At 41.9% G+C, this 24,297-nt stretch overlaps 1 gene segment (V, D, J or C); it reads right to left on the minus strand.

The window, feature by feature from the left end:
• The window catches only part of LOC144480697 (Ig heavy chain C region, membrane-bound form-like), a 34,714-nt gene extending 13,577 nt beyond the window's left edge, over window positions 1–21,137 (minus strand). Inside the window, 7 exon segments of the C gene segment in view lie at window positions 4,431–4,760; window positions 7,696–8,004; window positions 9,351–9,668; window positions 9,870–10,169; window positions 20,206–20,246; window positions 20,653–20,971; window positions 21,092–21,137. Of these exon segments, the coding sequence occupies window positions 4,431–4,760; window positions 7,696–8,004; window positions 9,351–9,668; window positions 9,870–10,169; window positions 20,206–20,246; window positions 20,653–20,971; window positions 21,092–21,137 (1,663 nt within the window).
• Between the last annotated feature and the right edge of the window lie 3,160 nt (window positions 21,138–24,297).

A 24,297-nucleotide genomic window follows, 5' to 3' on the forward strand; every position in this document is an offset into this window, starting at 1 on the left:
GAAATTCTCGTATAGATCAATAGTGGCCCAGTGACAGACATTTATGGGGATATTTCTGAATACAAAGAATAGACACGTTTATTTCAAAGAGATGGGCAACCATCTATTGGTGAACTAAAAAAGATGAAATGCAGTATTATACATTTAAAAATATATATTTATTTGCACAAAGACAAGTAGTAGGTCAAAATGTTGGATAGAATATAAGGCACATCAAGAATAAGAAACGGTTTGAAAAGGACGGAACATCTATAGTACGAGAAAAAGTTGGCGACTTAAATAAAAATGGATAGTAGCAGATGTTATAGGTATTTAAATGATGAGAAAGTTTAAAAAGTGAACGTTTGTTTTCTAGAAATAGCATCTGGGGAGTAGATAATGGAAAACAGGGCTATGGCAGATCATAGAAACAAATTCCTACAGTGCAGAAGGAAGCTATTTGGCCCACCGAGCCCGCAGCGACCACAATCCCACCGAGGCCCTACCCTCTTAACCCCACATATTTACCCTATTAATCTCCCAACATCCCCCGTAACACTAAGGGGCAATTTAGCATGGCCAATCAACCTAACCCATACACTTTTGGACTGTGGGAGGAAACCGGAGCACCTAGAGGAAACCCAAGCAGACACGTGAAGAATGTGCAGACTCTACACAGACAGTGGCCCAAGCCGGGATTCGAACCCGGGTTTCTGGCGCTTTGAGGCAGCCGTGCTAACCACTGTGTCACCCTGCCGCCTTTCAGGTGAGCTTAAAAAGTTTTGCATTGTCTCCACTGCAGAGGATACAAGTCCATTTCACAGGAGGTGGAAAAGAGGGGGAAACTTAGTAAAATAGTAATCTCCGGGAAAGTGGTATTGAGGAAACTGCTGGCAAATCCCCAGGTACGAATGGACTTCACAATAAGTTCTCGGAAATCATTGGCAGTGAAATAGCTGATGCATAAGTTTTAATCATCCAAAATTCCTTTGACTGTGGGAAGGTTAAATTAAATTTGGAGATAGAATTTGCAACTTCTTTAATGAATAATGGAGGGAGATAGAAAACAGGAAGCATCAAGCCAGTTAGCGTAACATCTCTCATGAATAAAATGTTAGATGATATTTGCAAAGATGGTATAGCAGGGCATTTGGAGAACCATCAAGACAATCCGGCAGAGCAAAGTACTTTTTAGTAAGGGAAGTCATGGTGGTTCACCAGTTTATTGGAGTTTTTGATGGAGTCACATGTGCTCCAAAAAAGAAAATAGAAAGGAGAACCGGTGGATGTTAGATTTCCAGAAGAAACTTGTTAACGTGCCACATGAAATGTTAATGTGTAAAACAAAAGCTCGTGGGTTAGAGGCCAACATATTCACATGGACTGAAAATTGGCTAGTAAACAGGACATAGAAAGTTGGCATAAATTGGTAATTCATGGTTGGCAGAGTATGACGAGTGATTTGCCAAGAGGATCCATGCTGGGAACACATTGTTATTTCAGATTAATATAAATGACATTGCTGAAGGAACAAATGCCATGGTTGCTATAATAGCTAACAGCACAAACATAGGTGGGAAAATAAACTGTAAAGAAGCAATAAAGGGGCAACAAAGGGACATAAAAATGTTAAGCACTTGGGCAAAACTCTGGCAAATGGAGTATAATGTATGACAATGTGAATTTATGACAATGCCCATTTTGGTTGGAAGAAAATAGAGCTTATTATCTTAAACTTGAGAGATTGCAGAGCTCGGAGGTGCAGAGGAGCTTAGAGTTCCAAGTGCATGATTCGCAAAAGGCTAGAATGCAGTTAATTAGGTGAGCTAATAGCACGTCTTTTTACTTTTAGCAGAGTTAATTACACGAGTAAGGAGGTTATGTTTCAGTTGTGCAAGGAGTTGTTGATCCACACCTGGAGTAAGGTGTACAGTCGTCGTCTCCTTCTCCAAGGAAAGTTGCCAATGGGTTAGAAACAGTTCAGAGAAGGATTACGAGGTTAATTCCACGAATCAAGGCGTTTTCTTAACGGGAAATGTCGGAGAGGTTAGATATTTACTTATTAGATTTGAAGAGTGAGAGTTGACTTTAACCGAAACCTTTAAGATCCTGAAGCATTTCGACGTGATGAATATGGAGGTCCTGTTTCCTCTTGTTGGAGAATCTAGAACTAGGGACCACTGTTTAAAAATAAGGGGTCGCACAATTTGGACGTAGATTGGTTGATATTATTTCCTTCAGTGGATCATGAGTCTCTGGCAATTGCTTCCACAAAAGACAGTGGAAGCCGATCTTTGAATATTTTAATGCAGTGCTAGATAGTTTCTTGATTGACAAGGGGGTGCAAAGTTCTTGGAGGTATGCTGCAATGTGGGGTTGAGGTTACAATCAGATCTCCGTTCATCTTATTGAATGCAAATGCAGAATCGACGGGCTGAGTGGCCTAACCCTGCTTCAAACTCCTACGTTTTTATGTTTATATGTATATTTGCGTGCGTGTGTTTGTTTGTTGCTCGTTGTATTTATGTTCTGCTGAAGGTTTGCAACTGTGTATTGATGTATGTTTATGTCTTCGTATGTATGTTGTGTCTGTATACGCATCTCTGTGAGTGAATATGTATTTGAGCGTGTGTTTCGGCGTGTGTCTGTGTGCGTGTGTGTGTGTGTGTGTTTTATGTCAGTTGTGTACAGATTAATAAATTCCATGCATTTACTCTATTCAAAGATCTCCTGACAATACCTGACAATGTGAATTATTTAGAATATTTTCAGTTTTCAGCGAACATATATGTTTCTTGTCAGACACAATTTGACATCAGGGAACCAATGCAAAAATCTAACACTGCAATTAATAAAAGTCCGGAATGGAACTTTGTTAACCCCAGAAAAATTCAATCACACGCTTCGATTTGAATTGCCTAAAATCAATATTCTCAAACGATTAACAGGATCAAGCGTGGTAAAACTTTCTAAAATTATGTTGCATAAATATATATTTTCCAACGTGTTTAGCCGTATGGAGATGTAAAACTTTCAGCCAATAAGCTAATAGCTAACGTATTATGTGGACAGCTGAGCCCTTCTGGTAGGGGTCGGTTCCCTCCCAGACTCCCTCCTCGGGGAGTGGGAAATCGTGTGTACTAAGCAATTTCCCTTTGGGTTGCTGTTGCCGAGGAATTGGGGGCATAATGGATTAACTGATGATCTTGTTCGATTTTTCAATGGAGCAATGGAGGTAAAATTTGTTAATTCACTTTCAGTTTTCTCTGATTGGTAAGTGGAGGAACATTGGTGATCTGATCCCCCCCCGCCCCCCCCACCCCCTCCACCCCCTCCCCCTCCCCCTCCCACCGCCTTGTTTTGGAAAGGATCAGGTACAGTGTTAACTCGTGCCCTGCCCATCTATTTGAAGATAGGGCGGCACGGTAGCACAGTGGTTAGCACTGCTGCTTCACAGCTCCAGGGTCCCGGGTTCGATTCCCGGCTCGGGTCACTGTCTGTGTGGAGTTTGCACATTCTCCTCGTGTCTGCGTGGGTTTCCTCCGGGTGCTCCGGTTTCCTCCCACAGTCCAAAGATGTGCGGGTTAGGTTGATTGGCCAGGTTAAAAATTGCCCCTTAGAGTCCTGGGATGCGTAGGTTAGAGGGATTAGTGGGTAAATATGTGGGGGTAGGGCCTGGGTGGGATTGTGGTCGGTGCAGACTCGATGGGCCGAATGGCCTCCTTCTGCACTGTAGGGTTTCTATGATTCTATGAAGATGAAATAGGCGTACTGAGAGCGACAAAATATCCCCCGCCTTCTTGTTAGGGAAGACGGGGTACAGTGGATTAACTAATGCCGTTCCCCCTCTCTTTGTTGGGAAGTGCGGTACAATGGATTGACTAATAGCCTCCCGCTTCTCTTTGTTGTGGGAGTGGATGAACTGTGAATTAATAATATCCATTTCCCTTCTTTCTGATTGTGTACTGTTTGCTCATGTGTGCGTTTGAGGCTCACTCCAGTTCCCAGTAGGGTAGATGCAGCTACAAAAGCTGACATAATTTTATGGACAACAAGAGAAGCAGGAAAACGGTGAGCCAATTGACTGTGGCTGTTTGTCAGAAATGGGAAATTGTAAGAATTATTTTCAGCAGAAGGAAAGTTGGGCTACTTATTTTACAGAATGCTGTATTGAATGAATTACATTCTGTTTCTTGCGCAGGATATGTCTGAGCTGGGACCATTGTTTTTAGAAGAAACGTGTACGAGATCTGTAAATATCCAGCTTTACCTGAACAAGTCTAACATTAACAAAGTGGACAAAACATGAAGTCTGTGGATGCTTAAACGACTTTGGTGGAAAAGGCTTTTATTACTTTTATTGATGTTCAAAGTATAACTGACAGATTTCCAATGACATTAATTCACTGTGTCCATCAGTGCAAGGGAAATGTTCACAAAACTCGGTTTACCAGTGGATTTATTCAGCGTGCTGCTGATAATCTTCAGGGGAAGAGCTTCATGTCCCACCACACAGGAGTAAGAAGCGCCGCTGGCCCACTCCTCTGATGCAATGGATAACAGGCTGTACATGACGAAGGTCCGATTGCCGTTCTCCGCCATCACCTCAGTGTTCTTATAGTTTCCGGGATTCAACAACGTGTCATTGATGGTCCACTTGACGAAGATTTCTCGGGGGAAGAAGCCTCTCACTAAGCAGCTGAGGGAGATAAATCTCTGAGAGGAGACTTCTTGTGCCGAGGGCAGCAGCAAATACACAGAAGGTTTCAGCGGGTTTTTTGCTGCAGGAAATTTAAATTCAATGTCAATTTAAAAAAGAGTATTAGGCAAAATTAAACCGATGCTTAAAGGTGAGAGAAATTTGAATGGTCTTTGAAGGAGGGTAATATCAAGTTTACTGTATAAAAGCCCCTCATTTTAAATTTACTATGATAAGTAGACAAGGTGCCTTATATCTGAAATAAGTTTTCACCGTGTGTCTAATATTATATGCAAAAGTCTTGCCTGTGCAATTACAATTTAACCAGGTATTATGACATTAAACTGTATTCTCGTCTCGTGAACCTTGGTCAACATGCGATTTAACTGCTCAGCATGATGGGAATTAGAAAGTAATAGACAGACCAAATTCTTTTGAGAATATCAAGTATAGAGAGAGCAGTTCTCTTTATCAGCTTGAGGCAGGCAGCTCAAGTTAATCAGGGCTTTGGAATGTACGGGAATGCATTAGCTCATGGTTAACGAGGTTGGTGCAGTTTCTGATGCTGATAATGAGACTGGACATAGGCAAGGGAATTGACTCCCCTTACCAATTAAAATTTGCATATGATAACAATACATTTGAATCTATCAGATTTACGTAATTAGGTTTCCTCATAAGGAGGGAAGGCCTTTCAGGTGTCATGGAATAATGAGCTGTTAAGCCCACTGACAGTTCGAGCGCTATGGCCAACGTTATAATCTGTAATACTGTAAACTGATTCTTCAGTGGGTGACTAGCTGGGTGGGGAATCGACTTGCTCAAAACAGTATATCAATCTCATACTTGGACTATTACGTCAGAAAGGGTGACTGGTGCTTTCTGACTATCTTTTCTCCTGATGCACGCATTCGTAATGTACTTCTTTTCGCTCCATAACAATATGTTGTCCTTCTTAGACTCTATACTGGTTGCTTTCAGCTGAGTATAAGAACCCCCATCCCCCCTCCCTCCGCTCCACACACACACACAGATGGACACTCTGGGAAATTCCTCTTACAGCGTTGAATTTTGAGGGTTTCTATTTCCCATTTTGGGATATACCCGGTTTTGCCACTCGGAACAGTGGTGAATGCAACCCATTCTCTCCGAAAACTTACGTGATTACATTAGATCGGTTTGCAGCACTGATCCAGGTCATTTGCTTCAACTGATCGTGTTATTGTTTACTCTTAAAATCTGTCTCATCCCAACTTAATCAACTTAAATCCAGGAGCATTGCCATTCATTCAATGTCCATTCATCTACTTTCAATTTGCCCCTTAAAGTCTGCAGACCCAGTTCACTTACGTTTTCAACCGTTATACCTGCTTTTCTGGCGCAAAATAACAAGAAGAAATATGCCCAGCCATGAGTTATAAAATAAGTTAACGATCATATAAGATCTAAGGAGTAGACGAATATCTTTTCCAGAGAAAGTAGCAAACTTGAGGATTGGGAGTATTTCAGTGCACAAGAACACAATAAATTTATTGAGATAGGCAACCTAGCCCATCAAAAATGCCTGTCCATTCAATACTACCATGGCTTATCTATGCAGGCCTCAACTCTTTTCCTGTGTCATTTCCCCAGAGAAATCGATGTTTCAACTATTTATCCACTTCTACCTTAAACACGTCTAATGACCCAGCTTCCAACAACCTTTGAGTCAGAGAGTTCCAGAGATTCACCAGCCTTTGCGAGTGGGCATTTCTACGTATCTCAATATTAAACGATTAGCCATTTATTTTGCAGCCATGTTCCCTTTTGTAAAGCTGTCCCGCTAGTGAAAACATTTCACCATCCACCCTCCCAAGCTCCTCCTGCATCTAATATATTTTCATAATGGCACCCCTCACTCTGCTAAACTGCATGGAATAAAGACCAGAACATTTAGTCTATGTTGACAGGAGAACCCTCCCTTCCCATGTATCAACCTGTGCATCTCAGTTGGACTCCCTCGAATCTCATGATACACTTTTTTAGATCAGAGGACCAAAACGGTATGCAGTACCCCAGGTGACGCATCACCGGCACCCTGTACAATTGCAAGGAAACCTCTCTATTTTTAAATCCAAACCCCTTTGTAATAACGGCCAAAATGCCGTTTGCCTCATAACTACTTGTTGGATTTGCCTGCTAACTTTTTGAGATTTCTGGACTCGAACAATTACATCGCTCTGGACTTCACTCACCTGCAATGTCTCCATTTACATTTAGATAATATTCCGCCTTTTGATTCCTCCTACCAAAGTGCATGACCCACTCTTCCCCAAATTGAACTCCATCTTCCAAGTATTCGGCCAATCATTCAATCTATCTACATATCTCGTTGCTGAAGTATAACTTCGTCATCACAACAGGCCCTTCCAGCTATCTTCATTTCAACAGCAAATTGATAAACTTACATTTTTGTTCCTTCCTCCAGGTCAATTATTTAAATAGTGACTGTGGACAAAGAACTGATCCCTGCAGTGTCCCACTTGTTCCACTCTGAAAAGGACCCTTTTATTTCAACTCTCTATTTTCTTTGTTAAAGCCTGTTTCAATTTATGCTGACACACACTCTGCAATTCCATGGCTTTTAACACCTTGTGCTGCAAGTTGTAATGTGCCTTTTGGAAATCTGTTCAAACTACATCGATAGGCTCTCTTCTATCAACGCTCTCTGTTATATACCCAAAGAATTTGAGCAAGTTTGTCAAGCATGATTGAAATTCCATTAAACTGTATTGACGAGGTTTCATTATATTCAGCTTTCCTAAATGATTAGCTACATCTTCTTTAACTCTTGACTCCAGCATCTTGAAAATAATAGATGTTAAACTGATTCGCAGGTTCGAATAGCTGAATGGCCTGCTGCTGCTCCCAATTTCAGCTTTTCCAGTTGATGGAGTTACTAATGCATTGAATACTAAATTTGGAGCCTTACACTTACACTTGAATGACTCACTTATTGATTGAATATCACCGCTTACCCCCTTCCTTGCGTATAGATTGTTTTAAAGTACTGGGCAGATCCTGGTGGCTCACAGAGCAGTAGAATTCATCGCCACTCAGCCATGCTTGCGTTGAGATGTTTAACTTGCTGACCACACTGTCAAGATCCTCTCCAGTTTGTGTGGCAATCTTTGGATCCAAAGCCTTATTTTTTAGGGCCCAGGACACGTTCACCCCATAAAGAGCACCAGACACGATGCAGGTTAAGGTCACCGTCGCCCCCAGTAAGACCTGTTCTATTGGCGGTGGCAGTAGAGTAATTATGGGATCAGCACATAAGGAAAGACCTGTGAAAGAGAAATGAAAATCAACCAATCTTCGAAATGAGTAAAGTATTATTTCATCTTCACTCTGTAAAGGGGATTAAATCACTTTTAACCAATCAGTTTCTCACTGTTAATCAAACAACATTGTTGATAGAAAGCATAATAATTAGAAGAAAGCTTCAGTGTGATCCCAAATTATTAGCTACATGCTTGTACTTGCTCTGAAGTACCCGGCATCTAAATTAAATAATTGCGTGATGATTATGTTGCACATTGAATTCCAAAATCTCTCAGTCATTTATGACTTTCCATCAATCGGTGCGGTCGAAAAAATGTCTCAGCTGAACATAATATTCCCTCGTCCAATGAGTCAAACATGAAAATTTTGTCGACTCAAACTGATTGTCAAATGAAATCCAGAATTTTTAACCATAACCTCTGCCTGACCCTGTTAGTTCTGTTTTTTTGCCTTAGCATTTGTGATTTCAATTCGAACCCGCATGATTTTGCTTCTATTTGTTTCAGTTTAAAAGAAAATACTTTCAAGCTTTTTGATGCGGTGGAAATGTGGGCGGAGGGGTGAAAGGCCAGGAAAATTCAAGTGTATTTTTTATGGTAGACAATAATCTCAATGTCAGTATTAGGTCATTTGCTAATGAACTGTCAGTGTATATACCTCATATTATTCTGCCTTCAGGAGAGGATTTGACCCCAGAGCATTGATAATGACATTGGAGAACTTATAGACCATTAATCCCCTCAAACCAATCCCTTAGGTTTTATTAAATGTTAGCTGGCCGCTACCTTAATTCTATCCAACACCCTTAATATTCGTCCCACAGAAGAAGATTACCGACAACATTGAAAGTTTGAATTTATGCCCATTCTCAAGCGCAAATTTGTGGAGGCAATTCTGGTCTTTCCTACCGTCTGTCTGAATACATCCCTCTGGCAAACAGTCCTGAACGGCTCATTTTTAAGTATGACGTTTAGCTACAATAAAAAGGGGGCCTGCTGAAAATACTCGGCAGGTCTGCCAGTATCTGCGGAGAGATAAACAGACTAATTGTTTTGCGTCGTATAGCTCGTCTTCATAGCTCTGAATATGAAGAGAGCACTTAAATTGAAATGAAACACTGACTACCAAGTAGTATTAGGCTATTGATTTGGACGATTAGCCATGATCGTGCTGAACGGCGGAGCAGGCTCCAAGGGCCGAATGGCCTCCTCCTGCTCCGATCATCTATGTTTCTATGTATTCCGTGATAATAAATTAGACGATTTTCCGTGCATTATACTACCTTCAAAAATACTGATTTTTATTAACTCTTGAACGATCTATTGCTTCCTGGGATTATATTTCTTACCCCCAACTCCGCTGATATCTCGACTTTTGGTGACCCCTTGATGTGTGACTTCGCATGTGTAGACCTCGTTGTTGATCCATTCCCCAGCGGAGACTGTAAGTCGGCTTGTCACCGAGAAGTTCCCGTTCACTTCGAAGGCTGGCGACGTGACAATTCCCGAATCCATTGATTGCCCATTCTTCAACCACTTAACAGTCATTGACTTCGGATAGAAATCAATGATTGAACAGACGATGGTTGCAAATTTGCTGCTTGTAATTTCTTTACTGGATGCCACCGTGACGATGACAGTTGGAGGGAAGTTGACGCGTCCAGGACCTTCCAGAAACAGACTATAGATATTTCTTGCACAAGAAATTGATAGCATATACAAAAAGTTCTGATAATTTAGCAGATCGTAGCCAATAGACAGATACCTGGACATTCCAGGGATAAGGATGAAATAAAAGCATTATAACCAGGACGCTAAAATAAAGCCTAATCATAACGTTTCTTTTTCAAATGTTCCGCAATACTTACATTGCATTTCAATGCTCTTCTCTGAGCCGCTGTGTTGAACTTCACAGCTGATATTGCTGCATCCCTCCTCTGATTGGGCGATGGTTAACTCGCTGCTCAGGGTATATGTTCCCTTCATGTTTCTCACTGACGGGAAAGTCTTCACTCCTGTGGTAATTGACTGTCCATCTTTCCTCCAGATGAGGCTGGTAATTTCTGGGGTGTAGTCGACCGCTAAACAGCCATAGGTGACGGATCCGTATGTGTCTTCTTGCTGACAGGAAGAGACCAGGCTGTAGAGAGTGGGCGGAGACGTTGTCACTGGGAAAGAATGGCGGACTGAACAAGTAAGACTGATATGTGTGTGCATTCAGTAATCAAATAATTCAAAATTGTGAGTACGTTTATAAAAACATCCTTACATTTTCAAGTTGAAACCTATGAAAATTAAACTCTACACTGGCTCTTCGATCAGTACCGATGGATTCCCTTTCTAGAACCTCACATCTTTTTTCCGCCCCTATCACATTACAATTATATCTCATGACAACATCCGAATGACGTTGGATCAGAATGCAGGAGCAGAGGAATATACCCATTATTTTGGGAACAATTTCTCAGTCAGCCTTTTGTGATAAAGAAGTTATCTCGTCACTTAACCGCAGTTCCAGAAATTGGATCTTGTCAAATTGGTGGATTTCCCCTCCAATCTCTAATCCCACCCCAGCCCGCTCACGCATAGAATTCCTTCAGTAAAGAAGGCGACCACTCCAGTAGAGCCTCCCACCCAGACCCCATCCCCGCAACCCTACATAATTTACCCTCTAAACTACACATCTTTGAACAGTAAGGGACAAGTTAGCACGGCCAATCAACCTACCCTGCACATCTTTGGGCTGGGGGATGAAACTTGATCACCCGGAGGAAACACACGCCAATACAGGGAGAAAGTGCAAAACCGGGTCCCTGGCGCTTTGAGGCAGCAGTGCTAATCACTGTGTCACCATGCGACCGTCCCGGCTGTACAGGAAAGTGTTCATCTAGGATTTGAACCCGCGACCTCTCACAAACTCTCTGATGGCAATCCTAAATGTTAGAAACATACCACTAAAACAATGAACCACATGTGAATAATAAGTAATAATGTCCATGCTTCAGGAGTGTTGCGTAATGGAAACTAAAAAATGACAATAGAAATTTTAAAATATGTACGAGTCAAAGTCATTCCAACATTTCTGAAATACACGTTAATGCTGAAATACAAACTACCAGTTGGCAGATCCTGTCATAGAGTCTCCTAAGCTATTCAACATGAAGATCTTCGCCCGGCTACATGCATTTTCCCACAACACTCTCCCCACTATCTGACGACTTGTGCGCACCCCCCCAGATCTCTGTATTCCTCCGGCTCTCTCTGCTTTCCTTCGGCTCTCCGCGCCTTTCTCCAATCATCAATGCTTCCACTAGATCTCTGCACTTGCCCCCAGCTTTCTGCAATTTCTCCCTCTCTTTGTACTTCCCCTTGCTCCCTGCGCATTCTGCCGTTTCTCCAATTTCCATTCACCGTCCCCGTTTCCGAAGCTTTTCCTGTGTTCTCTACGCATTTCCACGGCACTCCGTCCTTTCGCCTGGCGCGCTGTACCTTGCCCCGGTATCTGCTCTACCCCCGGCTCTATATGCTTTCTCTGACTCTCGGTGCTTCTACCCGTTCTCTGCAATTTCTCCCAGAACCCTGTGCTTTCACCTGGCTCCGTGAAGCGGTCTATCGCTCTGTCCTTCACCCATACTCTCCCTGCAACCATGCTCTCGGTGAGATTCCCCCAGGCTCGCAATGTTTTCACCACCTTTATTCGCCTTCCCTCAACAATCTGCACTTTTTCCAAATTCTACGCAGTCCTCCGCAACAACCCCCGCCCCATCCCGCCCCCTCCCGCTCTCTTCGATTTTCCAAGGCTCTGTGCACTTTTGCTCGCATCTCCCGCACTTTTCCCTCTCCCTGAAGTTCCCCGTTCTCTCTGGGTTTTCTGTGCTACCTCCACCTCCCCTGTGCATCCCACAGCTCTTTGCACGTTCGGCCGGCACTCTTTACTTTTCCCCACTCTCTGCGATTTCGCTGTCTCTCTACTCTTTTCACCAACCCTCCGCATTTTTCATTATCTGCAATTTCTTCTGTTTTCTACAATTTGCTTCCCCCTCACCACCGCCCCCCCGCCCCGCCCACCCCCCCCCCTTCCACGCTCCCCCCCCCACCACCCCCTACCACCCTCAGCCCCTCTCTCGTCGCTCTTTTTCCTGGGTTCCTCACTCTGCTCTCTGCGTTTTCACCCGGCTGATTGCTCTTTCCCCTACCTATTTGCACTTTCGCCTGCTTCCCTAGTCAACCCTGTTCTCTGCACTTTTCCTACGCTCTCTTCCCAAACCCCTGCCACATGACCGTCACGTTGTGCTTTCCCTCGGCTTACTGCCATATCTCCCTGCTCTCTGCTTTTCCCAGTCTCTTTCTATTCCCCCCATTTATGCTTTTCCCCATATCTGTGCGCTTGCTTTTGTTGATTGCATTTAACTTTCTCTCTGCCCACTGTAATCTCTGGTATAATTTGAACTTAAATTCGAATTGTGTTCATTCGAGATTTTCACCATACAAGCAACATGAGACCATTTGTTTATGTAACTCAGGGCATGCTAAATAAGTTGCAGATTAATACTTATCAAAAACAGGACTGGTTTATTTAGCTTTTGTTTTCCATTTCCGTAGCACAGGTTCCCTCCCCGTAACTCCTGCTTCCCTCTGGACACATTTGCTGCCCAACTTGCTCAGGGAAAGCTGCTGCTTAGTAATTCATTCGATGCCACAACTTGCAATGTGGTCAATAATGCCCTTGCATTCTGACTGGGTAAAATGAGGCAAGGCAATTTCTTAAATGGCTTCTGGAGTGCCTGAACATTATTGCTTGACTGACCTTCTATGGGGTCACTTATCTATTGGACTATCCATCTCATTATCCTTTGTTTTTGTCACTTTTGTTACTTATTGTTAAGATAAAACAATGTTTTGTGATATCTTCCTTGCTCGTGTGTTTAGGATGTGGAAAATATGCTGCCCCGCCCTCATGATTGATATATTGAGTTTGTTCTCTCAGACTTTATTTAACTGGCACATATCAATGACTTTATGTTTGGTACAAGTCATTGGAAGTTTGATGTTCTTTTTTTCTCTTTTTACCTGGCATGAGTTAATTTATGTTAAATCAAAAGAAACATAGAAAGGTTAATTTCTGTATTCCCTTAAAACTAGTCATGAGTATTATAAAGTGTGTGATATTGTTTATATATAATAGAAGTGAGAATGGTTTTGATGATTGTTTTTATTTTAGATGAAACAGGATGCAATATCGTGGAACAAAAATTAATATGCCCAACTTTCTCGTATTTTCCAAAGATATCAGTATGTCCTGTTGGACATTATTAAAACAGGTGTATCACATGACTTCATCTCAATAGTTTTTTTTAACCTAATATATAACTGGAACATCATTCCAATATCATGTTGGAAGTAGTATCCAGCAGCGAAAGAAAAAAAATAACAGCAATGTTTCCCCCCAAAAAACGGGCAGTTAAAAATTCTAAGATAGTTTAAGGCTATATTTTTCAAATCTTGTCCGAATGACAAATCTTGACTTGGAAAGGAATTAGTCGCGATTTTGCTATTGTTGTTGTGGATTTTATTACATCTGACATTACTTGGTATCAGGACACGATTAGAATTACTGCAGTGCAGAAATAGGCCACACCAAAGATCACCACACATAGGCCTTCCCCTCCATCCTTATTCATGCATTTTATCTTGGCTAATCCACCTAACCTACACATCTTTGGACATGAGGGGGTAATTTAGCATCGGCAATCCACCTCGCCTGCATAGCTTTGGACTGTTGGGGGAAACCGGAACACTTGTAGGAAACTCATGCAGACATGGATAGAATGTGCAAACTCCACACAAACAGTTACCCAAAGCCAGAATCAAACCTGGCAAAGGGTGGCGACGACTACGCCACCATGACACCCAATTAGTATCAGTTAATTAAACTTACAAGGTTACAAAAATACATTAGTCGAGCCAAAATTCATACAAATGTAATGCTTGAAAGTGATCGGTGTGCTAAACATGCATATTCAACTTGCATGTAATAGAAGTACAAAGGACTGCAAAGTTACAAAAGTTCAGCACCAATCATTCTTTGGCATACTGCACATCTCTCTTCCCTTCTCGCCGCACTGGGCCCATTATTTAGTGAGTGAGATGAGATTGACTGATTGGGAAAAAGAGACTGAGGGCGAGTGAGTGTGCGTGAGTGAGCGAAGTTGAGTGAAAATGGATGAGTAACTGAGTGAGGCAGCTTCAGTGAGGGTGAATGTGTAAGTAAGATTGAGTGTGATGGCGATGGCATGCGAGTGAGTTAGTGTAGGTAAGCTGCTGTGGATGGGTGGAGGAGCGAATGAAGGTGGGAATGGATGTGTTAGTAAAACCAATGCTCACGTGAGGGTGGTGAATTGAGCAAGCGTGGGTGCGTGGCTGAATTTAGGTGCGTGAATTTGAGTACTGATCCATAGAATGTGAGTGAGTGAGATATTTAGCTTGTTCACTAATCACCAAGCTGGGCGATACTTGCCACAGTGGCGAAGTGGATCTCTCCGAACCCTCCGCTGAATTTTGTGAGAAGTCAGTTTTCAGTGATGTGAGTCATTTGTTCGGGTGAACCACATCTACAGTGCCTGAAAGGCCCTACTTGTGCCAATTCACTAGAAATAGGCACTGAGTACTACTGGAACGGTTGACAAATGCACAATGGTAGCATGGGAATGTGAAGCCGGGTGGCTGGGGCCGTAGGATCAGTGATGCAAACGTTTCGTTTATGGTGGTGTACTGTCCCATTGCTGCCCATCACCCTCACTGAAGCTGCCTCACTCAGTTACTCATCCATTTTCACTCAACTTCGCTCACTCACGCACACTCACTCGCCCTCAGTCTCTTTTTCCCAATCAGTCAATCTAATCTCACTCACTAAATACTGGGCCCAGTGCGGCGAGAAGGGAAGAGAGATGTGCAGAATGCCAAAGACTGATTGGTGCCGAAACTTTGTAACTTTGCAGTCCTTTGAACTTCTAATATATGCAAGTTGAATATGCAAGTTGAATATGCATGTTTAGCACACCGATCACTTTCGTCCTTGGCAAGCTGGCTTTAGCAATAGAGGATGGCGTGGTTGGAGTCCAGCAGCAGGTAGATTGGAGATGGTGGTTGCGGGTAGTGGAATTAAGCGTGAGGGAGTGAGTGAGTAAGTGAGTGATTGAGTGAGTGATTTGATTTGATTTCATTTATTATTGTCAAATGTATTATTCTACAGTGAAAAGTATTGTTTCTTGGGCGCTATACAGGCAAAGCCTACCGTACATATAGAAGGAAAGGAGAGAGGCGCAAAATTTGGTGTAACAGTCATAGCCAGCGTGTAGAGAAAGATCAACTTCATACGAGGTAGGTCCATTCAAATGTCTGATGGCAGCAGGGAAGATGTATGAGTGACTGAGTGAATGAGTGAATGAATGAGTGAGTCCATGTAAGTGAAGGTAGACAGGTATGTGAGTGCGTGAGTGTGTGGAGCGAGTGAGTATGGAAATGTGAGTGAGGGTCCGTGAATGAATGTGATTAATGTCGATAGAGTGAGGGTGGCTGAGAACAGCAAGATGGTAGAGTCCAGAAATTTACCATTGTCCAGGAGAAAGTGTGCCTCAAAGGTTGCTCAGAACCCACCACCTTAAATCTGCACTCACTTTACAAGCGAAACAAATGGACAACATTCAGTTTGCAGCAGTTGGCTAACTTACATTCGCTAGTACCTGCAAACCCCGAACCACTACCACCTGGAAGGACAAGAGCAGCAGATGCGAACGCATGGGCCAAATGGCCGACTGCTGCACCCATTTTCTAAGGTGATATAGATAAGGGAAGCTGCATGTGGCCTTTGCGGCTAAAGGGATTAAGGGATATGGAGAAAAGATGGAGTGGGATGCTGAAAATACATGATCAGTCATGATCATATTGAATGGTGGTGGTGGCTCGAAGGGCCGAATGGCCTACTCCTGTACCTATTTTCTACGTTTCTATGTTTCTAACACTACCCTGATTGTTATATCATCGCTGTTCCTTCACTGTCACAGAATCAAATCCTTGGGGATCCCTGCTTAAATGTGCTGTTAATGTGCAAAAACCACATGGACTGCAACTACTCAAAGGCTACATATCAATACATTCTCATGGGGAATTTAGGGAAAGACAGCAAATGCTTGCCAATGGCCCGAACTAATCGTGCTGGATTAAAATTAAGATATTGAATACTTTCACCGCCCACACTATTCCGTTAAATAGGTACAGAACTGATACACAGTGGAGTAAACAGAGTAAAATTCCCTTTTCATTGCCGAATCGAAGACTCGGAAAACGTGTACAGCACTGTTTTATAATCGATCCAATCTCATTTTACTGTCTGACAGTCGTTTCTGAACCGTTCTTTCTGGCTGTTACAATCTGCGTTTCTGAGCAGCCTGGTCAAACATGAAGTCACTCTTGTACTTTTCTTACAGATACAGTATTTCTTTAAGATATTCATCAAATTCTTCTCCCTGACATGCAAGAGAAAACGAACCAAAAGTTTTCCTTCAGGAAGGTTGCTGCTTCCAGCACAGTGCCAGAAACAGAATAGGCAAAAACTGTAAGACAGAGTTGTTCAAACTGTCAATATCATTCAAGCTTTTTGACTCTAAATTGGTCACCGGTTAAATTATGATAAAACATTTTTGTACATCTTTTAAAAAAAATTAAACTGATATTCATTTCAAAACTTCCTTCGACCTGAACTAATTCTTCCTCGCTGTTTGAATTCACGAAACTGGGAAAAGATAAGATTCGCTGAAAATAAGCACTCCATAAAGGTTGAAGTTTGTTGATTACCGTCACAAGTAGATTTAGATTAACACTGCAATGAAGTTACTGTGAAAATCCCCGAGTTGCCACACTGGCGTCGGTTCACGTACACTGAGGGAGAATTTAGCATGGCCAATGCAACTAAACAGCACATCCTTTGGACGTTAGCTGGAAGCCCAGCAGACATGGAGAGAACATGCAGAGAACATGACTTGGCAGGAATCGAACCGGAGTCCCTGGTGCTGTGAGGCAGCAGTGCTAACCACTGTGCTATCATAATTATGGCTTAATTCGATAACCATAACGAAGGGTTGCTGATAGGGTAAAAATTAAACAAACCAGGAACTATTCACATTAAAAACAATCTAAGCTGATCAGGGCGGCACAGCGGCACAGTTGTCAGCACTGCTGCCTCACAGCGTCAGGGACCTTGGCTTAGATTCCCAGCTTGGGTCACTGTCTGTGTGGATTTCGTACGTTCTCCCTGTGTCTGCGTGGATTTCCTCCGGGTGCTCCGGCTTCGTCCCACAGTCCAAAGATGTGCGGGTTAGGTACATTGGTCATGCTAAATTGCCCATTCGTGTCCCTGGATGCATAGGTTTTAGGGATTAACGAGGTAGATATGTGGGATTACGGGGTAGGGCCTAGGTGGGATTGTTGTCGATTCAGGCTCGATGGGCCTAATGGCCTAGTTTTGCACTGTAGGTGTTCTGTGATTCTATGAATTAATCAGCCATCAACAAAATATTTGAGACAAAACATCTGAACGAGAAAACAGCGAAAAGACATGTTATATCTTCGTAATTCAATAAATCTCAAAACACGAGGTTGAAGTCCAAGAGGTTTATTTGGTAGCACGAGCTTTTGGAAGGCTGCCTCTTCACCAGGTGAATCAGGGGCAGCGCTCCGAAAGCTCGCGCTACCAAATAAACCTGTTGGTCTTTAACCTGGTGTTGTGAGACTTCTTACTGTGCCTACCCCAGCCCAACGCCGGCATCTCCACATCATTTCTAAATTCAGTGCAGATATTATTAGTAAAGCCTTAGATATTTTGCTCGCCAGTAAACTACCTAATTGTATGAGGTAATTAGCGCTTAATTAATTAAGAGCAATAATATATTGCAAGTTATTTTAATTACTAGTTAGTTGTCTTGTTAGCCGACTTCGACCCCACGTAAAAACATTTTTTCTAGTTTTCAATAATTCGAAAGTTTGTTTCTGCCTGTCAATTTGTGAAATATTTGGAACTCAATTCGGTCAACATGACCTATCGTCTTAAATATAAAGTTCAAATCATTATTCAGATGCGCATATTATTTTTACGTAAATTTGATTCCACTTTAGTGTTGAACTTGTGCTCCAACTGCCCTGTTTGAAACAACTGAAGTGGTAAAATATGCAAATTTCTGAAAACACTTTAAAATCATAAATTCCAACGATTGTCAGCAAGCAATTCACGTGATGATTTGAATGGTTTTTATACTGTCGTGTTTATATGCGGAGATGCCGGCGTTGGACTGGGGTAAACACAGTAAGGAGTCTAACAACACCAGGTTAAGGTCGAACAGGTTTATTTGGTAGTAAACGCCACTCGCTTTCCGAGCGCTGTTCCTTCGTCGGTGAGTGGGAGAGCAGCGCTCCGAAAGCTAGTGGCGTTTGCTACCAAATAAACCTGTTGGACTTAACCTGGTGTTGTTAGACTCCTTACTGAGTTTATATGCCGCCATAACTCAAAACTACCTATGTAAATAAATACAATCGTTGGCAGGTTGTGGTCAATAAAAGTGGTTCTATATATAATGACAAGGCAATCTCTATAACCTAATAATATATTTAATTCAATCAGATTCAAATTAATTCTCCTGCAACATAATGAGAACAATTCGCTCAGATTATCTATAACATGGAAACAGAATCAGTAACAGAAGTGTGATTTTGTTGGTTAATGTCACATTTCATAAAAAAATAAGCATCATGCTCATAGATAATCAGTTCATTTATTCATTGAGATTTTCTCCCCATAATTCTATCCTGTGTACAGTACATCCATTGGAGAGAGGATGTTGCTATTAAGTGCAAAACTAATATTAACCTTTTGCAATTAAATGTACCTGTTTGAATTTTAAGCTTATGCTTGTTATGTGCAGTTTGTAACTTCTTACACATGAAATAAAAGCACACGAGCAATCCATTCACTGTCAGCGTTTCCACCTCTCGGACAATGTTTACCATTACTGTAGGGACAATTATCCCGCTATCAAACTGCAGATGACATTGAATGGATATTTTAACTGTGGCTGCATGGAAAAGATGTCATAACCGGAAACATATATTGCCGAAATTCACTAAATAAAATACTGATTTAATTGAATGCAAACTTAATCACGGATAGAAGAAAATAATTCCAAATGTCTTGTGAAACAGAAAACCGCTGTTTCTGGGATAATCAGTAATATTCCCAGTCTAGTAATTTTTCCAACCATGTAAATCAGAATTGTGAACGGTGGTAGATTATTAATTATATTATTAGAAAAGCACTTTTGGCGTTTTAGTATGGTAATTCTTAGTATGGTAATTCTTTGAAATATACTCGATTTACTCTCCAATTTGCAAACCTTTCAATGAAGAAGTTTTTGATTGCAACAACTTATAATACTTTGAATGAGAGGAAGCCATCCTTATTTTAACCTGTGATCGTAAGCTTAAAAACAAATGACCCAAAGTATCATCATTTTTTAACCATCTCCTAAATTGCCCATTAACTCCCTACAATCGTGCCTCAAACAGTTTGAAATGTGTAGACTGTTTGTATTTGATCACAAAACGTGGAACCACTCAGTCTCATCGACTTTACACAAAACCCCAACAAAATAGCAAAACGAGCCGTCACCATCTGTATGAATTACGCAACTAAATAAAAAAAGTGGAATAATAACACCACCATTTCGATAAATACAACATGTTCAATAAATCAGCATTGAAATATTGACACATTTTCTTAACTTTGGGAGAAATTCTATAACTTTGAACAAATGATTGCAGCTCGTGTAAAACGCAAAAGCCATGAGAGGTATTGCAGACAGACCAAATTGTTTAACAAGCATTTGGTATTTAAAGTGCACCGGCTACATAATAATCTCAGCAGATAAACATCAAATCACAACAACCAGGGAATAACTCCTACAGCAGCTCATTTCGTAAAAAAAACAATGAAATTTTATATCCGCTTTCAGCAGAATCACATTAAACATTGCAGTCAATCTCGATGTTAAATCCACCAAACTCATATTTCAGAAAGATACTGAAAATTTAAAAGAGACCAAAATATAAAAGAAAGGCTCCAATAAAACAGCAATAATGTAATTGCATGTTTCTTACCTGCAGCAACTGTCACCTTTGTCCCTTGCCCCCAGAAGTCGAAAGATTCACTGTGTTTCATTCTCTGGGCTGGGTCTTACAAAAAACAGCTCCACAGGTAGTACACAGAAAACCACCATTATTTTTTAAATATTTAATCCAGAGGCAAAGCGAAGTGGTAATAGATCATTAATAAACTATAATTGCATTTGTGGATCCAGTTCACTCTTGATTGCTGACCCGAATGTTTTATCTTTCACAGAGTAACGCATGAGCATGTTATTGAAAACATCAACTGATAAGGGAATAATGATTACAGGTTTTTCAACTTAAGGCAATTTTCTTCGTATAGTGCAGAACAAAAATCATACTTCACTGGTAAAATGGATTGCAAAAGCAAGCACTGAGCCAGCCTCAGTCAATTTGCACTGAGGGAACTTTTTGTATTGTCATGAACTGCTGTGTTCCCCCCAGTTGCCGTAGTCCTTTGCACAATAATAGATGGCGGTGTCTTCAGTTTTCATGTTTGTCATGTCCAAAGCGAAGATATTGTTTGAAGTGTCTTTGGATGCGGTAAATCGGCTCTCAATGTCAGAGGCGTAATACTTATATGATGAACTGTAGTAGGCAACTAACCACTGCAGGCCCTGCCCGGGAACATAGCGCAGCCAATGCATGTAGTAGCTGCCGAGTTTGAACCCGTTGGTTCTACAGGTCACTCTCAGCGTGCTTCCTGGGCGCCCGGTTGTTTCCTCCGTCTGAGTCAAAACAGCATCCGAATGGACATCTGTAAGAAATATTTTGAAAGACAGAGGATTAATTCTGATTAAATTACTGCTGGCTGTAACATTCTAGATATCGACTGTGACTTTAATAGTGAGTGAATTGGAGAATTTGAACTACTCACGGGAGAAGAAAGCCAGCAGCAAACTCAGAACCATCGCAGATATCATCTTTCTGTTAGTTTGTGGAGATGATTGAGTTAGGAATTCAGTGAGCAAAGCAGCTCCAGGAATTTTGGGTTCCGATACTGGTGAGTGGCATTTAAATACCCGGCAGAATGGCGTGGGTTTCTCAGCGCCGCCTGTTGATTCCCTGATGGAGGTGGCGACTGGTTCCAGATCCAACCTCCACATCCTCAAAAGTATGGGCTCAGTGATTTACAATATTATTAAAAGCGTAAATTTGAACTCAATCGGGGCATTCGTTCAGCTGAATGGTTTAATTATAATATTTCCATTGTTTCTCAGTGTGAAATTGTGTGTTACAGTGGATTATTTGGGGAAACAAATGCCGCTGGTTAATTATCCACTTATTTCCACACTTATCAATGAGATGAACATAAAATAAACAGTTACATTATCAGGCGATAAAGCGGCTATCTGTTTTAAAACAACGGTGGGCTTCGATCCCGCCATATATCAGCAATATATGATCATGTACTTTCGGAATTCTTTTCATTTTCTGTAACTAACTGCTGGTGATGAATAGAATGATTCTGTCTGCAGTTTAGTTGGTTATTAATATGCGATGTGGGACTTGAGATAAGGAAAATGAAAACACCTCAGATTATAGAAGCCAGCCGTCTGCAGACCCCCATGGCTCGAATGTCACATATAGAACGCTTCTGATGATTATCGTGTAAATCAGAGATCGATCTGCTCAGAGTTGACATGTTGGCTACAAGCCAACTTCAAGCAGATAGCAATGTCAATCATAGTCTTCCTACATTGCAGGAAGAGGCCATTCGCCCCATTGAGCCTGCACCAACAACAATCCCACACAGGCTGTATCCCCGTAACGCCACGAAACGTTGCCTTGCTCGTGTCTCTGGCACTAATGGGCAATTTAGCATCGCCAATCCACCGAATCTTTGGACTCAGAGGAAACCGGAGCACCCGGAGGAAACCCATGTCTATACGGGGAACGCGTGCAACCACCACACAGACAGTCACCCAAGGCCGGAATTAAACCCGGTTCCCTGTCATTGTAAAGCAGCAGTGTTAACAACTGTGCTGCCGTGCCTCCCAATGACGGGGATTTATCAACGAATCTTTCCAGCAACAATAGTGGAATCGTTATTTTTAAGTTTTGAAACTGTAACCTTCTATCCCACACAAAAGGAATGATACTCAGCTCTTCTGGGACCTTGTGTGAAGCAACCATAGCCCTTACAAAGCTGACTCTAATAAATGATATTCTTGCGAAGTTTGACTGCATAGGAACAAATGCACACAGACTGTCAGGAAGGACTCATGGACGGGATACATTTTGTAATAAATTGGCTGCTTATTTTGTTCTTTATCCTTTCATGAGATGGGGAGTCACCAGCAAAGACAGTATGTGTTGCCTTCCCCAAGACTTCCTTGTCTCAGTAGCTTGTTGGACGATTTTAGAAGGCTGTTAAGATTCAGCCACATTATTGTGTACCTGGAGCCACCTGTCGGCCAGACTAAGTGCGGGTGACGGAATACCCTTTCCTAAAGGATTTGGTGAATCAAATGAACTTGACCGACAATCAATGGATTTTTATGGTTGCCGTCAGTCGATGTAAGCCTGTGTCCAAAGAGCATTAGCCCAATCCTCTGGATACAGTAATATGAGCACAGGGACTCTGGCGCACAGCCTCTACTAAAGAATGGAACTATCACTGCAGTGATGCACGAATAGATGTTAGTTGGCTGTCTGAATATTTTTGATGAAGGAAGGAATTATTAAATTGATCGATGCAGCTCAGGATGCAGCTGAAAGAGCTTCTTCGACTTCCTCATCTTTGTTTTTGACTACAGATTGAAACTGGCCCTGGATTAATATGTGTCAGTCCAATACCTACAGTCCATCCAGACGTTCTAGATGCCTTCCATCCCCATCGGGAACTATGGAGCTGAACACCAGGATAAGGCACTGGTGCTGCATTGAGGATTCTTCTCTGCTGATGGTGAATCTTCATCTGAAGGACATGGGTACATGACTAATTGAGGAGGGAAAATTGTATTATGTGAAATATCATAGAATCATAGAAATCATAGAAACCCTACAGTACAGAAAGAGGCCATTCGGCCCATCGAGTCTGCACCGACTACAATCCCACCCAGGCCCTACCCCCATTACCCTACATATTTTACCCGCTAATCCCTCTAATTTACGCATCCCAGAACACTAAGGGGCAATTTTAGCATGGCCAATCAACCTAACCCACACATCTTTGGACTGTGGGAGGAAACCGGAGCGCCCGGAGGAAACCCACGCAGACACGAAGAGAATGTGCAAACTCCACACAGGCAGTGACCCAAGCCGGGAATCGAACCCAGGTCCCTGGAGCTGTGAAACAGCAGTGCTATATTTGGTATCAAGACACGCAGACTGTGTCCATTTAATTAAGAGCAGAGAGAGAATTTTGTTGAAAATGCACAGGGACAAAATATTATTTGATATAAACAGAGGCACGGCCCTAATTTAACATCCACAGAAAGAGGGGCTGGTCAATGTAAGGTAAGCAGAGTGAAGGACACGGCCTTGTGCAGTGTACAGACAGGAACTGTGGCCCTAACAAACACGCCGAGGGCAGGTGTAGCAAAGAGTGATGTAAATAATGTAAAACATCCTCTAAATCGTCACATTAAACAGCCCCTTGTCAGGCATTCTACGGGTTGGATACAGATTGAATTCTAATCTAAAAATCCCCCATCAATCATTCCTAGAGCTGAAACAAGCAGAGCTGAAACAAACAACAGAGTCATCGTGGAGAGAAAACACACAGAAGCAGATGGAAAAAAGAGACAGAGAGGACTGGAATAAAGGACATTTCCACACAGATATTTGACGTATTATCATATTTTTTATTAACGAGAATCATTCTTAACAGAGATATAATCATGACTCTATTCTTTATTCTCATCTAAATGATTTTAAAAAATCAAACAAACTATTGCCACAGGAATAGAGTAAGGGCAAACACTCTGATGAAGAGTCATCCTGACTTGAAACGTTGGCTCTATTCTCTCTCCACTGATGCTGTCAGATCTGCTGAGTTTCTCCAGCATTTTCTGTTTTGTTCCAGGAATAGTGTAACTTATTTGCATGCGTGTCTCTATTTCTGTTCTGTCTTGGTGG

Source organism: Mustelus asterias, chromosome 30, assembly GCF_964213995.1.
Source record: "Mustelus asterias chromosome 30, sMusAst1.hap1.1, whole genome shotgun sequence".
In the NCBI taxonomy this organism is placed as follows: Eukaryota; Metazoa; Chordata; class Chondrichthyes; order Carcharhiniformes; family Triakidae; genus Mustelus; species Mustelus asterias.